This window comes from Talpa occidentalis, unplaced genomic scaffold, assembly GCF_014898055.3.
Source record: "Talpa occidentalis isolate TD23 unplaced genomic scaffold, MPIMG_talOcc4v2.1 talOcc4.12, whole genome shotgun sequence".
NCBI classification, from domain to species: domain Eukaryota; kingdom Metazoa; phylum Chordata; class Mammalia; order Eulipotyphla; family Talpidae; genus Talpa; species Talpa occidentalis.
The window spans coordinates 65,353,798-65,371,553 of record NW_023601212.1 but is presented as its reverse complement, the minus strand read 5'-3'; the positions used below and the strand labels follow the sequence as shown (position 1 = coordinate 65,371,553).

The window sequence follows — 17,756 nt, the reverse complement described above, 5'->3', positions numbered from 1 at the left end:
CTCATCCTTCATGGGTACCACAGACACATTAAAATGGGCCTCTATAAATATGGAGCTATTCAGTGTGCACTTTATCTATTCTGGGGTTTAACATGAAGCCACAGTCTGCTTAGCATCCTACTTGAAATACAATCTTCTCTGCCCATGTACTACAAGATCACTGTTTTAATTCTGAAACCCAGAGTAAATCTTATGGGGTACAGAGCTTCCCTTGTGCAAAATGGAACCTGGTCTTTCAAAAACACATTTGAATTCACTTATTTTCAAAGACTGACTTCAGGATTTACTATGAGACATAGATAAGGTCTGATAAAATCACTCAAGAAACTTATCTATTGCAAATTTTCTATCCCATTATGGTGATGGTATAAACTAATTCAGAATATATTATCAAATTGATAGATTTTGATATCTACACTATTCATTCACACATTGATTTGTTATTTATTGATCACCAGCTGTATGCTGGTTTTATGCTGGATAGTAGGCTAGAATGATACCAAGACAGGGATGGTTCCTGCCCTCCAGGTGGTTGTGGCCTGGCAGGAGAAACACACATTAAGCAAACAATAGCATAATGATTTGTTGATAGACATTCACTACGTTCCTAGTTTCAGCTAATATTCACCCGGCTAGGTTCTAGTGATTCCCTCCCACAATATGAATTGGAAAACTCTTCAAAGCCTACTCATAGTAGGTTCTTTATAGGTTATTATCAATTCCTTGAAATAAATAACATGCAACTATAAGTCATATGATTTTTCAGGAAAAAAATCAACTATGGGTTCAGATTTGTTGATGGTGTCAAAGTAAAAAAAATCAGTCCAAATGGATCAAATCACTCCATACGGGAGAGGGGAGGGAATGACATGAGTATTTCAACTTTTCCTAACCATAATCATTACTTCCACCATAATTAACTTTTGTGACATCATCAGAAAGCTTGCACTAAATTTTATTTAGACATAAAATGATTAAATAAGCTACTTTACAAATTTTTGACTTTGGAGGAGTAAAGAACTTCAAGGCTGTCTATATATAAATAAAATGAGAAAAAGTTCTATCACATTCCAGATTTTTAAAACTCTTTACCACTAAAAACCAACTTCTTTTTTTTTTTACTTTTAAAAAAAACCTTTAGGGCCTCGGCCTCCCCTGGTGGTGCAGCGGTTGAGCGCTAGGCTGCGAAGCTGCCCAAGGCCTCTGCAGCGCCAGTTTGATCCCCAGCCGCTAGGGAGAGTCCCCACATGGCGCAACAGTCTCCTGCCGCATCTGCTGCTCCCCTCCGCAGTGTATTTCGTCGGTCTGCCTATTCTGTTCCCCTCTCTGGCTCTGGTGAATTCTCTCACCTTCCCACATGCTTCTGACTGTACCTAATGCTTGCATAAATAAATAAATAAATCTTTTAAAAAAAAAAATAAAGGGCCTCCCCGGTGGCGCAGCGGTTGAGCGCTGGGTTGCCAGGCTGCCCGCGGCCTCTGTGGCGCCGGTTCGATCCCCAGCTGCTCCCCGGCCACCAGCGGAGGGTCCCACATGGCGCGCAGACCTCTCCTGCCATCCGCTGCTCCCCTCAGCAGTGTACTTCGGTCCTTCTGCCTGCTCTGCTCCCCGCTCTGGCTCTGGTGAATTCTCTCGCCCTCCCACGCTTCTGACTGTACCCAGTGCATGTATAAACAAACAAACAAACAAATAAATAAATAAATAAAACATGCCTCTATTAAAAAAAATAATAAATAAAAAATAAAAACAAAAAAACCTGAATGGGGCATGTGCAGTTGTATGGGGGAATATAAAAATAAAATTTATTATTAAAAAAAAAAAAAACCTTTATAACACATGGTATTCATATATATACACACAGAGTAGACCTACATTTCTCTAAATGTATAAAGGTTTCTTTTGACAGCAGAAAGACAAGTTTAACTGGAAATTATTATCTAAATATACTCTATTTAAATATTTGTTAAATGGCAACTGTTAAATGGCAACAATTTTTTAATTCATTATTCATTTTTAAACAATGTGCACCAGGGCACCATCACCAAAGTCCCCTGTGCTCCTCCTTCCCTCTAATCCCTCTCCCTCCCCCTCCCCTGCAGGATGTCTCTGGTTCTTAATTTGTCTGTTTTTGTTTTGTTGTGTTGTGTTTTGTATTGTATTGTTATTTTTTTACCCTTATGTCTTATTGGGTTCCCCTATATTCCTTCTATAAGTGAAACCATCTGATATAATCCTTTTTCCTTCTGGCTTATTTCACTGAGCATAATTCCTTCCAGCGCCATCCATGTTGCTGCAAAAGGTATTAGTTTATCATTTTTGGTTGCTGAATAGTATTCCATTGTGTATATGTACCACATCTTCTTGATCCAGTCATCTATTTTTGGGCATTTGGGTTGTTTCCAGATTTTACCTATTATAAATAGTGCTGCAATAAACATAGGGGTACAGGTATTCTTTTGAATCAATGTTTTTGTGTCTTTTGGGTAGCTCTCTAGCAATGGAATTGCCAGCTTGTATGGTAGCTCCATTTGTAGTAGACTGAGGAACTTCCACACAGCTTTCCATAGAAATACCTTGAATATGTTTTTATTTTTTAAACCTGGTTTTAATTCTATACTCTCATTTATTTATTTATTTTGTTGTGGTGGTGGTGGTGGTCCTACAGCAAATAAAAATCATTCGTTAACTTTCTCCATGTTTTGCCTTTAACAGAAAAACATTAATATAGATGAGGGAGAAAAAGCAACTTGTTTATTTTCCTTTAAAGCATCTGTCACAAGTAAAATATATGCTCCATTCTTACATTTATATTTTTATAAATTAACCACAATAGTCTCCACAAACCTTAAGCTTTAACTTTTCTTCTACTCTTAACTAACTCTCTCTCTGCCTGCTCTTTTAGTTCTCTTCATAAGCTATCTCCCTTCCCTTCAATGCCAAATTTTTCTAACCTATACTTTATTTCTTTCACATTCTCTCCTAACTGCCTCTGGATTCTGTTCTGATTACTCTACCATAACCGTAACCTCAAGTACCAATGTCATCCATGTTTACACAGGCCAAGTGGGTTTTATTTCTCATTTTCAGTGAGCTCTGTAATATCTGATCCAGCCCACCACTTCCTTTTTGAACTCTTCTTCCTTGAGGTCCGTTTTAAAATAAAACAAACAACTTAATTGTTTCCCTTCATCTATAGCATACTATTCCTCTTCTGTTTCTAGATCACTAATCATTTCCTCTGTGTTTTCCTGGGAGCCCTGCTCTTCCTACACTATTACTTTAAGCAACATGTGGCCTGGTATTCCACAGGGCTTTGTCTTTGTTCTTGTTCTTTTTGGAAAACGAGCCTGAAGCAACTCAAAATGTGTTTTGAGCACAGAAATCAATGGAATTAAATTCCAAGTTGAATACATTGAAAAACAAGACCTTTAGATATAAAAGGTCTATAAAGGCAATAAAGGGAAGTGATCAGAAACATGAATTCTGGAGCCAGACCTTCTACGTAAAATTCTAGCTCTGTTCATCCAAACTATGTCACACTGGACAAATTAATTAAATCTCTGTGCTTAGTTTCCCATCTGTAAAATAAGATAACTCTACTACCACACAAGGAAAATAAGGGTGAAAGACTGACATATGGTACTCACTATAAAAGTGATTATTAAATAAGTTACAAAACTACTAGCTATTAAAAAAATATTAATTAATTTATGGGTCTACCTTGTAAGTTGACATTATGTGGATTTTTGTTATGATTGCTTTTCAAAACCCTTAAAATTTACTAACTCCACTAAACGGAATGACTGTTGAGCAACGTCAAGGAATTTTAACCCAATACTACAGATTTTGAAGAGGACAGAATTCAGAGACACTCAGAAGAAAACTATACATCTAGAAGTAGAAGGAAAAATACAGATCTGCTCTAACATCATCGTTTTATAAAAAGGGAAAGTGAACACAGGAGAGACTAAATAATTAGTTTAAAAAGCTATAAAACAAATGAGAGGCAGACCCAGGGCTAGTCTCTAGACTAACAAGTCTCTAGAGTCTGCATCTATGAAATGTTTTAAAATAATTTTCTCCTCACATACTCATGATGTGAAGAAATACTTCTCCTTATAATGTAGTTCTGCTTCCAGGAAATATTTTTCACCCTCATTATGAAAAATCTAAAATTTGGTGAGAAGGAAATTATCAAACCTTGAAGTTATCCATTATTAAACAACACCTTTCTTTAAGACAACTGAGAAGTCTTTTGGGAAAGATCCTAAAGATCCATCCAGTTCAAAGTCGACGATATTTTTAAATTTTTTCATTGCTAATTGAATTACAAGAACAATCTTAAACATTCATTGAGAAAAATGTATTTCTCTGTTCCAGCACCTCACCTCTAATAATCTTTTGAATTGTAGGACATAAAAATAAGGCTAAATAAACATGGGTTTGATGGTCAACACCTATTTAGGATTTGTTCTGCAGTCTGTAGTGCACTGCAAGTTGACCTTTGCAGAAAGACAAAACAGCACAAATAGATTTTACCCTTGCCAAAGAAAGTATGCAACCTAAAAAGGGAGATTAAACAAATGTATATAAAAAACACATTATAAAATAAAAACTACAAAACAGAGCACACAAATAATGAATGGCTAGAAGGTTGTCCTGATTCAGATGGCCTGCTCAATATCCTGAGATTTTTGCATACTTCAAATTACTTGTATGTTTTAAATTCTTGGTGTCCGTGGTTATTCTATATACAAGTCTAATTTAAGAATATTGGATAATCATCTTTCAAACATAAAACAAGTTACTGTAGAGCTTGCAAATGAAAATTCCAAGTAATAGAAATGCTTTTGTATGTTAGCTAGCAATCTGTTAGAGAGCCAAGGAACAAATGACTAAGTCTCATAAAACCACACAACAATAACTCATACTTAACAAGGAGCTAGAGATAAAAAAAATTCCTGATCTCAGGAATCTGGCACACCATATACAGAATCCATAATAAAATGCAGTCACACACATAAAAACCATGCTTCTCAATGAGAAGACCTAGAATATCAATCATTAAAATAGTGTCTATTCTCACTAAACTATTTCCTTTTCAAAATATAGTAAACTTTTTTCTCAATTGTTTGAAAAAGAACTCAGAAGCTTGGAAAACCCATTAATTTCATTCCATGGTTTGAAAACTTAAGCTACATTATAATCTTTCAGATTGTTAGGGTATTCTTTATTGTTATGAAATCTATAGTGTTTAATCTATAATCAGCTATTTAACAAACAGGAAAAAAATTGCTATGCTGTAATTCCAGCAAAACTACCCAGCAAATTTGGCAACAAAATATGGTTGGCTTTGTAGGAATAGAGTAATTTTGCTATTTACATGTTCTGTAATACATCTAAAATGCAGCATCAGAACGCAGAGAGATAATTGCTCTATTCTGAAACTGTGTTTAGACCTGAATAAGAGCATATTTCCAAGGAAGTTAAATATTGATCAGAAAAAAGTCTTCTAAAAAAGGGTTTTTTTTTTAAAGTCTATCTTCTAAGATAAGACTTTATTTTTTAATGCATCTTCTTTCCAAATCACTTATTCACATTTTTTCCCCAGTTAGAGAAAGAATTTGGCTAAAGGCCATGAAAATGGAGATAAGAAAATGGCCAAACTCCAAGAGGCAAGAGTATGTGCAAGTTGGGAAGTCCCAGAAGAAAAGGAGCTGTATCCTTCTGAAGCAGATTTTATAAAACTAATTTCCTGCATTTATTAAGAAAAGTTCTCTTGCCTCTGATACTTTTATATATCATATAAAAGTACTTCTATTATCATATACATGAAAAATAAATTTCTAATAAATAAATAATAAACTAATAAAATATGCTATTCTTAACTCCTAGGAATCTACCCAAAGGACACAAAAATATTAATTCAGAAGACTACCTGCACCCCTATGCTTATTGCAACACTATTTACAATGGTAAGATAGGGAAACAACCCAAATGCCCAAAAATAGATGACTGGATCAAGAAGATGTGGTATATATACACAATGGAATACTATTCAATCAAAAATGATAAACTCATGCCATTGGCAACAACACGGATGGAGCTAGAAGGGATTATGCGTAGTGAAATAAGTCAGAAGGAAAAAGGAAAATATCGGATGGTTTCACTTATAGAAGGAATACAGGGGAAACAAAGAAGGGGTCAGGGAAAAAAAATAACAATAAATTTTTAAAAATTTCACAGACAGCTATAAATCAGAGATATTCTTCAGGGGAAGGAGAGGGAGTGGGATTAAAACAGGGGTGGGAAGAGCACAAGGGACTATAATGATGGTGCATGGGTGAACTGGTGGTGGGAATTCTATGGGGACTACACCTGAGAGGAGAAAGCAAGCATTATACAAAAATGAACAATGACGTAAAATATATATAAATAAATATAAATAATAAATTTAAAAATAAAAAATATATGTTATTTTTATAAGCATGTATTAGCTGTTAACCTAGGTACTAATTTAGGAAATGTCACTGCTATTCTGTGAAATTCCTTTTTATGACCTGCTACTGGAATAAGCCTTTGGCAAAGATTTTGAATCAATAATATTGCCTGCCAACCTTTCAGCAATAATTAGATTCTGCTACATTCAGATTCCCTTGCTGTCTGAGCAGTCTGAATGAGAATGTATGAGACTAACATGGAATTACTGGACCTGCTGTTAAATCAGGAATGACAACAACTATTCCAGTTCTCCATGAGGACTGACATTCCAGTCCATGAAGCACAAGTGCAAAAACAGTCCCTGTGATTGTGATTCTTTAAATCCCCATTTCTCTTATCATAAGACCCTACTACTTATGGTTATGTTTATAATTCCTGCCACATATACAGGAGCATGAATAAATGCTTTATGAGAGATCAGTAAGAGGTAAAATACCCAAATACAGTACTATGTCTAGAATACACAAAGTACTGAGAAAGAGAGGGAGAGAGAAATAACTGTGCGGCAAGGTTCTTATATATGTTACATTACATATGAATCTGAAACAGATAGAAAGGAAATTTCAAGTGTCTACTTTGGATTTAAGGGACAGACATTGACAACAAAATATGGAAGAAATAAAAAGTGTTCCAAAAGTAGACCTCCATCTCATTTGAGATAGTAATTTCAAAGAATTTGAATAGAGATCACACAATGGATGGCATTCACAGCAATGTGAATCAAAGAGAACCTATTTCTAATGGGAAATTTGCTCCAGGAAGATAAAATAATTCCTTTCTCTAGTTATTAGTAAACAAAAGAGCAGTATCTAAGGATAGGATTTCTGTGCTTACTGAGTTATAGATAAGGTAAATATCATTTTCACCTTATTTCTCAACGCTATTATTCCTTCCCCTTTGAAATCACTTTTTATACTACTTCACTCGCGCTCTCTTGAGTATTTTTTTCTGCCCTGTGATCTTGAATTTATTTTGTTATATTCTTCAATCTATCCCCTCCTCCCTAAACAGACTATCATATGAAGCATTAAGGAAAAATAAACATTAAACTTATTGGTTTTTTTTTTTTCTTATTCATGTACCAGTTCTGCCATACTCCAAATGACTTGGAAGTTTGAGAAAACATTTAATTTCTATAGCTCCAGTTTCCAATCATACTAAACTCAAAAAGAGGAGAAAAAAAGACAATGTACTTATAGGAAAACAAGTTATAAATCCCTGGAACTAAACAAAAAGAATACTGTAAGTTAGGGAATTGAAGGCAAAAATTTAAAGGAAACTCAAACAGGAGCAAGTTTGAGCGCCTATCATAAGCATTCTTTTTTGCTGGTCCATAAGGAACTCAGTTTCCCAAGAATGAGTGGGCTTGGAGAAAATCATTCTACCAGCTCAAATGTAATGAGATTAAAGGGCACAGGACTGTGGAGTATGAGGGTATAAATTTGGTGAAGAGTTGGCTTACTAAATAATGGTATATTAAATAGTGAATGGCTACTTCTGTATTTTTAGATATTAAAATATTCTTTGAATACATGACCAATTATAAAATAAGACAATATGGTTTGCTTATTGGCTCAGTGATGTCTGGTTTATACTAAGTAAAACCTTGTTACCTGTCTTTATCTTTCTTAATTTCCAAGGTAGTCATATAGTATCAATTATAATAATTTGTCAAAGAAATTAAAAATCTAAGTGGGAGAAAAAAATTTAAAAAATAACACCACTTGCCCTTTTAATGAAACTAGTAGGAGACATTTTACATTGAAAAATGAAGAGAGAACCAAGTACAAGGTCATTATTTCTTTCATTTTCATTTCAGCAAGAACAAAGATAGCATCCAAGATTTAAGAGCCAAATTCTTATCCCATGACATAGTTTGTAGTCAGGATAATAAAATTAACTTCCTTATCCCTACTATCAAAACAAGAAAGAAAAAATGAAAAAGGATGTTGTCTCTAACTACTGCTATCTAATTAAGTTCAGGTTTATTCTCACTTTTCCTTGATATCAAACACCAAGATGTGGTAAATCAGTAATTAGGAAATGAAAAATCCAAACAGGATGTGAGAGATAATCCTAGCAGTTTTCATGAACATGAGAAAGATTATTTCTTCTAGAATATCAAAGGGTGAGGAGGGAGGGAGGGAATCAATAATTTCCCAGCAGCACTTTTCACAGCAAACTAATGAGAAACAGCTTTTACAAATGCAAGAAATATAAAGCATATATTTAAAATAGAACACCAGTCATCTTCCTTTGCAAAATACAGTATCTTTAAAGGTAGAATTATTTTCTTTATAATAAATACTTGTTCTCTTCCCTAGAAAAATATTACTATGACTTTAATTCATGGCTTAACATTGCTACCTCCAATATAATCTATTCTGTTTTAACCAAATAATAGAGAAATTACCCTGAACCTGAGCAAAAGTATTTGGCTATTTTAGTGTTAAAAATATTCTTCTAGGGTCTCCCTGATGGGGAGTCTCAGCACTATCAAACTATCACCAGCCAGCCCCTTCTGCATGAGTTCGATCCCCAGCCAGGGAGCTAACTCACATGGCACAGCAGACCTCTCCTGTCTGGCCTACTGCTACCCTCAGCAGTGTATTTCAGTAGCTCTGCCTGTTCTGCTCCCCCCTCTGTCTCTGGTGAGTCCTCTCAACTCCAGCACCTCTGGCTTACACTTAAGTTCTTGTATGCATAAATAAATAAAAATCTTTAAAAAAGAACATTCTATAGTGATTTCCATAACACATACTTCAACACATTTTTAACATCAAGTTCTTCACAGAGCAGGATGTCATTTTCAAAAAAGTGTACTTCTCCTCCCTCCCCTACACACTCTCCCCATCTTAACAATATTTTATCAACTCTATCAAATACGTAGCCCTCATCAGTCAATACAACTGGAGGCTCCCTGTTCTCAACTGCCTGCTTGCTGCTGAAAATGAGCTTTAAGGCTGGTGCAGTATATCACAGTTATGTCAGAGAATAGCTAAGCACAGGGAATTTTATGAAAAGGCAGAAATCATGAGCTACCATTGCTAATGTATTCCAAATCTCCTAGCATATTTGATTAATAACTAAAAAGATAATAAATTTTAATTTCCCTAATCTTCAAATGTCAGAGTTCTCTGGCCCTAAAATTCTGAGCTATTACTTATTCAGACCTTCAGGAAAGAAATGAGTGAACTCAGAATTTCAGTGATATTGACTGGTGACAATAATCACAGAATAAGCTGCTTACTCTATTGTTAGTAGATGCTGGTTTCTAACCACACTCCCTCTCTCCACTCTTTAAAAAAAAAAAGAAAAGGAAAACCTGGATGAAAAATTCCAAGGAATTAGAGCTCATTCATATGTTCCTGGTTTAACATTCAGCACCTCCAACAGAGAAATTCATATGGCAACACTATGAAGAATATGCTTTCATTTTATGAAAAGGTTAACAGAATGCAAAGAGTTGTGTGTTATATTGCCCCACTCAATATAACACTTGAAATATTCACAGGTACTTGCATAAAATTTACTTTTGCATAAGCTGACATATTCTTTACCAATACGAATAAATATTTGATGGAGAGAGAAAAGAGGAATAGAGAGTCTCAAGTACATAGATCCAAGCAGTCCATTATCCAAGCAACCCATGATTCATCTTAAACCAACATCTAGGAATTCTATATCTCAATAACCAAACATAAATACATGACAAAATCTAAAAATAAATCTTTGTTTCTACTTCTCCTCTGTCTTTGTACAGTTATAACAAAGTGTATAGTTATAAAAAAACAACAAGAAAAATCAGCAAGTTATCTATATTTCCTAAATAAATATGAACTCATTGCCTACCATCAACTCCATGTCCACCTTCATAATGCTGAACAACTCAAAGTCAAGCATGTCTTACTGCACTTTGTTCCACTTACATAATTTATTTTATGTTGCTTCCTATTTCACATCATATCACCATCTACAGCATTCTCTGTACATAACAGGAACTCAAAAATACTTCCTTTTATCTTTCAAAATGAACTTACCCTTCGAAATGATACAACATAAAATGTGTCTCCCCTTCTGCGGATGGCTTCAAAGAAGTCTTGATAACTTCTGGGTGAAGCGTAATATACTTGTAGCTCACTCCCTGAGTTTCTGCTGAAGGAAAACAAAAACCCAGTGTTCTTAAATTTAAAAATTTCATATCCTCTCAAAAAAAAACTTTCCATTCTAAGGCCATATCTGAGTTGTAGGAATCTCTGTCAAGCAAAATATTAGTGACATTTTGGCAGTAGTCTTTATAATAACATTTCGAAAGGCCCAAGGTCAGGATAATTGTAAGGCCCAATATACTAAAACTAAAACATTCATTTCTGAATCAAGAATCTAAAATGTACCAGTCAAGTATACTGAAAAGCAAATAAAAGTAACAGAAGTCTCAGATAATAGATTTTACACTGGTTTGAATGATTTTAAATATTTTAGTAAAAAAATTTAGGTATAAAGAAAGTTATTCTTCATCACCTTGTCAAATCTATGAAGGCAATGCTTGGCTATGAGGCTGTGTGAAAAGTAGAGAGTTTAGGATTTGGAAGCAAACATCTGGTTTTGAATTCTTCATTCCTCAGGGGGGTAATCTTAGGGGAATCAATCTCTGAGCAACCTCAATAAAATAAGAATAATCACATAGTGTTACTGAAGTAGAGATATTATATTTGTAAAGTACCAAGCCTGGGTCCCTTCTCATGGAAGTCACTCAACAATTGCTAACCACAGAGAGTCAAAGTACCATGTCACAGTCTTAATAAAATGGTTAGACCCTGTGCTTCAAACGTCTTCCAAAAGATATCATCAAATTATACAATATAGTTTGTAATAATATTTTCAGTGTCGTTGACTGTTTAACACTTAAGTCAATACCCACAACTTAAGAGCAACATAAAAAAATAATCCTTCATTTTTCTCCAAAAATAAAACTTTCCTGTTTTCTTCCTTTTGGGTTTTTAATGAAAAGGGAGGAAAAAAACGGATCAAAAAGAAAATTATGAATCAGAAGAAATTCATCTGACAAAAGGTCAAGAAAAAGTCAAACTAATAAGCTGACCATAGATCTGAGACACAGAAAAAAAAGGAGGGGTTGGAAAGTGGGGATCAAAACAGGGGAGGGAAAAACACAAGGGAATATGGTGATGGCTCAAGGGTGATATGGTGGTAGGAAAACTATGGGTACTACAACGATGTATGAAAAAAATGTAATTAATAAAAAAAATTCATTTGAAATAATTCCATTTGCTCACAAGGACATTTTGGACTGAACATTCTGAATTCTTATTATTCATGGTAATTCTTGTCTAGAAAGTGAGCACAAACGCTGAATTAGTTAATACCAAACCATTTATTTTTTTTTATTTTTTTTAATAATAAATTTTATTTTTATATTCCCCATACAATTGCAACCCCCCCATTCTGACCCCAATCCCTCCCCTCCCGCCCCCCACCCCCCAAAAAGTGTCTCTGGTTCATAGTTTTTTGTTGATTTTGATTTTCACTTTCTTATAGTTATTCATTTTCTGGTCCCTTATTTAAGTTTTCTAGATTCCTGCTATGAGTGAGACCATCCGGTATTTTTCTTTTTCTTTTTGGCTTATTTCACTGAGCATGATCCATTCCAGTGCCATCCATGTTGCTGCAAATTGCATGTGTTTATCTTTTTTGAATGCTGAGTAATATTCCATGAATACCAAACCATTTAGCAAGCGTTAAGTATAGTTTTTTTGTCAACACACCAATACAGAAACTTGTGTTACGTGTTTCTGTTTAAAGACATGTTCCTTTTTTTGTTTGTTTTTTTTTTATAGATTTTTTTACATTATTGTTCATTTTAAACAATGTTTGTGTCCCCCCGCCCTCAGGTGTAGCCCCATAGAATTTCCTTCCCCAATGCACCCGTGCACCATCACCTCAGTCCCCTGTGCACCTCCCTCCCTCTGATCCCTCTTCCTCCTTCTCCCCTGCAGGTTGTCTCAGATTTATAATTGTTTTTATTTTGTTGAAGATACCTTCTTTTAATTGAAGCAACATTGGTCTACAACAATGTATATGATTTAGAGGTATAAATTGACACCCTTCAGATGTATATCATCAATCATACCCTCTACACCAAGACTCCCACAGTCCTCCCCCACAGTCCACTGTGCCTCCTGCCCACTTAGCTCTCCCCCTCCCACTACCCCTCTGGCAGTTTCAATTCTACAGTCAGATTTCTAGGGTTATTAGTATGGTTTTATCTGACCCTTTCTTTTGTTTCTCTATATTCCACACACACCATCTGGTATTTGTCTTTCTCTTCCTATAAGCTGTGTGTCTTCTTCCCATGCCACAACATAGTCTATCAGCACTTACAGACACAGCAGCACTTTAATTCTGCACTTGGGGGGCACATTAAACAATGAATTCATCAACTGAAAGCACAAAAATGTGGAAAATATGACACTAAATAGATCTCAAAAGGATACTTGTTTACAGTACAAGAGTTGAAACCTGAAGATAGAGCCCTACTTGCCAATGACTGTGAAAATGCCATGAGTATTGATTCTGGAGTTACAAATAAATGTCAGCAAGTAGGCAGATTCACCAATAAAGAATATGTGACTAATGACACCAATCAACTATAATTCATTCATAAAAACCTTTTTAAAGACTTTTTTCAGCAGTTTTCTGTTCATGGCAAACATAAAAGGAGGGTACAGAGATTAAAAACATTTTTAACTAATGCAGAAATGACATGCCATTATAGTGATGCATCAAAATGGACAAATTTTAAAAGATACATCAAGTAAATGAATGAAATTGTCTAGTTACTGAGAATTTCTAGTTACATATATATGATACATATCATATATATAAAAAATATATATCCTATATATCAATCACTGTGTGTGTATATAAAAGAACTCTATCTACAGTGCAATACAGTATCTCAGGATTTTAAGCATTCATGGTTGCTGACATGCTGCTCACTGCTACTTAGTAAGAATACTCAGTTCATAGGATAATGAAATAAAATAACTTTCAACTTATATTTTACATATATTCTCAGTGCCTGAAACAGTCTGGCACATAGTTGGTTCTCAGTAAATGCTCAATTAACATTATATAAATTGTGAACTGTAAATCTGTGATAAAACTACAGGAAGAACATGACACTCTTATCCTTTATCAGTGATACTGCTGTCACATCCTATCAGTACCGTTCTATGAAAATGCTAAAAATCAGACAAAATCCTTTAAATACTTAATTTAATAATGACATCATTCTATGTAGCCAGAATTTTGTAGATGAGGAAATTTTAAATCAACCTGACTAAATCCACAAAGCAAACGGCAGAGTTATGATGTGAGTTCTGCCCAGGTCTAAAGCCAGCATCTTAACACTGACAACACACTGCCTCCCACATTAGTGTTCCTTTGTGTTAGCTGCATCTTGGTCAACACACTCACACACCTAGTACAGCAGTCCTTTAGGAAACTTTTCAAATTCTTAAAATAGCACTATGTAGTGACAAATGAACTTTAACTCAAATAGCTAGGATCTAAATCTGATTCTGCCACTTATTGTTCATGACTCTGAAACTTAGAAAAAATATGTTATCTGCCCAGTTTTTATATATATATATATATATATATATATATATATATATATATATATAAAGGGGTCCTGGTATTTATACTTCTAGTTATTATATGGACTTAAAGATAAAATATATGTAGAGCACTCAGCACGACACCCAGCACAAAGAAGACTCACAAAATAATATTTCCTTCCACTATATTCATAAAATAGATGTGAGCCAAGGACAGGAGAGCTGTAAATACTTAAGATTTACAGCAAAACTACAAGTGGACAGCATTCTAAGCCTATTATTTAAGGGCTTTGGGAAACCTTTTGTAATTACCTGGCTTTACTCTGATCTGAAGCAGTGGATGTTGTGTGGACTAACATTAAAGTTACAGATGAGAACAAGGTTAGGGCAAGGTTAAGAAAGTGTGCATTTCAACTTTAAGTTACTAGGTACTTCAATTCCCTGGCCAAGAGCTTCCACACTTTCTCACCTGATACTAGTGGTCTCTGTGTATTGGACAGCCATGAGCTGAGAATTTGAGCCCTGTTCCAGAGCACCCTGGAAGAAAAAAAAAAGATGGTTTAATGGCATCCAATGAAATTATAAAAAGATCTTCCTATATTAACTCATTCCACATTTACATTTACTAAATTCTCATTAAAATATATATACAGTTTTTTTTCAAATAGTCATTCTTCAATGTTGGATTTTGCTTGTGGGCATAGTTCCTCCCTGCCTGCCTTTTTTATTTTCTCCCAAAGATATATCATCCCAAATTAAACTTCCAGTCTGAACCTTTCCTCTAAATAGGCAACCTAGATATGTATCACAATCTAAAGAAATAACATGCCATTTAAGGGGAAAAAGAGGTCATTTATTTTTACCCAGATATTTATCCATGATAGTTAACAGTCCCTGTTTCTCAATATCCCTTTAGAATACTTTCAAAACTACCTCTGTAGCTTCAAATAGCTAAAGTGTAATCATTATACTAAATAATCAAATAGCTAAGGTATTTCCATTAGCACATAAAGATGTAAACCTACTCAAATATATCCTATCTAAAAATAAAAACTCTTCCTCTTGGGGGGCCTCTCTCGTAGCCTAGGGGTAAACTCTAAGTGCTATCACCACAACAGCCTGAGTCTGATGCCCAGCCAGGGAGCTAACCCACATATGGCACAGCAGACCTCTTCTGTCTCATCCGCTGTTCCTCTTAGCAGTGTATTTCAGTAAATCCACCTATTGTCCTCCGCGCTCTGTCTCTGGTGAGTCCTCATACCCCTTTCCCCATACCTCCAGCCTACACCCCAATTCTTCAATGTAAAAATTAAAAAAAGAAGTCTCTTGGAGGATCAGGTGGTAAGAAAGCCACCTGGAGGAGAAAATATTAAAAAAATAAAAACTCTTCCTCTTAAAGCTATCCATTTCCCTATTCCCATTAATGGAAACCATCCTGAAATAATTCTTTCTACTTCCTCAGTTATCATTTCCTGAATCTACTTTAATAAGACTTTTGTCATCACCACTCCAACAAAAAGACATTAATAGCATCATTTGTTATACTATTTGTGCCCAAAGTATTTGATTCAGACATCTATGCATAGGAATCCCTGACTTGAAAGGAAATTTGAGGAAAAAGCAACAGGACCATGTCTTATCAGGAAATTCTAGTGCCATAAAACTTAAACTAGTGTTGTGCAACCTAAACTAGGGCTATAAACCTAAACCAGAGCTATAAAATCTGGGAGAAGGACTCAGTGGCAGTGACAGCTGCATCAGAAGCAGCAGGAGGCAGTGGGAAGTGGCTAAAAGCTCACGCTTCCAAATCTTCCAGAAAGACAACAATCTAGTTGGAGAAAATCTTCAAACAAATATGCTAACCACAGTTTGAAGACAAGTAAAACAAACCTGGAGAATACGGGTTTTCTGTTGATTATTTGTCATTCTTCTTGACTTGGTCCTTTCAACTTCGTGTCTATGAACCCACCCTCGAAGTTCATGGTTTAACCTATAAAAGAGATTAATTAATTGAACATATTTCATGCAAATAAATGCCCCAAATTCTATAGGTCCCAAGGAGTATTTCAAGTGCCTGATGATTCAATATTACTCTTTTGATTTGAAAAAGTGAAGACATTTAAAGTTGGTTTTAATAGGTATACATCAAACATTAACTCAATATTCAAAGAAAACCATAGCTAAGTATCTGCCATAAATATTGGATGAAAATGTTTTTCCACAAAAAAAGTACTTCCTGTTTATACTCTTGGGTTCTGTACACACAAATACTAGAGATATCAGAGAGCACTTTAGTTACAGATCCCCAACAGCAAATGGATGTACTAAGCCTTTGAAAATCATACACTTTGGGGAGAAAGAAATGAATAATAAATTCAACTGCTTGAGGGTAGGAAAAAAGAAATTTCAATGCACAATAATCTGAATTTTACAACAGAGGAAATAAAAGCCCAATTCAAATATAACTTCCCTTTATTTTGCTTACTTTTTAGAGAAGTTATAAATACACTATGCTTTCTTAACAATAATTGACTTCTACTTATCAGAAGAAAGAGCAGTTTTTGAGATTCAAGAACAGGAATTAAAATCACAGAAAAAAATTCTAGGAAAAAATGAAAAGGGAGAGGTGCAACAATGGGCAAGTATCTCCAAAATCTCACATCTTCAAATTACTATCTTCCTAAATGAAGAAAAAAGGTACCTTCCGTTATGAATGTTACCACCTATAAGTCTCACACTTTCTTTTAATTTTTATATTGTCAATCTGTAGTATTTAAATAAGACACATGAAATAGACCCATCACCATCTCTATCAAGTTGATGATAAATTGAGTAACAATTGCTAGCCCTACAGTCACCCAAAAAATAATTCAGAGATTCTTTCAGCTACTTGGTTAATCTGAACATTAAGTTAATCCAAACAATCTGATAACACTTTTGTAGGTTCCAAAGCTAAACAGAAACCCAGTCAGATATTCCTGCAACAATCTACAACACTCACCTGAGAGATTCTGTGGTGTTGATGAGGGGCTGACAAGGAGGTGGAGGAATATAGAGCAGTGGTTCTTCAGTTAGCACCATCAGGGCTTTGTCATTTGAAACAGAATGATCATATCTGAAACATAGATGCACAATGTGTCTCCTGGTATCTTAAATTCCTAAGTTTGCCATAAGAAAATCACAACTGTTCATGGAAATAAAAATATAGTAAGTAGGCCATAAGGTAGAGACAAATATGAAAGGAGGGAATTAATGACTATTTACCACAAATGTCACTTTTCAATGTTCTACAGATCATCATGGTAATGCATATTTATCCAGCCACCATTCACTTAATAATTATTGGGTACTAGAGACTGGAGATATAATGATAACAGTTCACATCTTCAATGAGCACAGGCATACATACATAGAGCTATTGGAACAGAGGAGGTGACACAATAACAGTAGGAGCAGGAGGAGAGACCCACTGATACGCAGGACAGTACAATGTGACCAGGACCCAGGTTGTGTGGTCATTCACAATTCTGCAATAACAAAATTGAATTGTCTCCTTAAAAGTGTGTGTGCAATAAACATAAGAGTGCATGTTTCCTTTTGAATTAGTGTTTTTGT

At 34.9% G+C, this 17,756-nt stretch overlaps 1 protein-coding gene across 1 annotated transcript in view; it reads right to left on the bottom strand.

Annotated features, from left to right (window-relative positions):
• The window catches only part of ATF6 (activating transcription factor 6), a gene marked incomplete at its 5' end in the record, with an annotated part of 192,188 nt that overhangs the window by 110,305 nt on the left and 64,127 nt on the right, over positions 1-17,756 (bottom strand). Inside the window, 4 exons of the mRNA XM_037506576.2 lie at positions 10,542-10,656; positions 14,611-14,678; positions 16,032-16,131; positions 17,143-17,256. Coding sequence (XP_037362473.1) covers positions 10,542-10,656; positions 14,611-14,678; positions 16,032-16,131; positions 17,143-17,256 — 397 coding nt within the window. The remainder of the gene's footprint in view (positions 1-10,541; positions 10,657-14,610; positions 14,679-16,031; positions 16,132-17,142; positions 17,257-17,756) is intronic.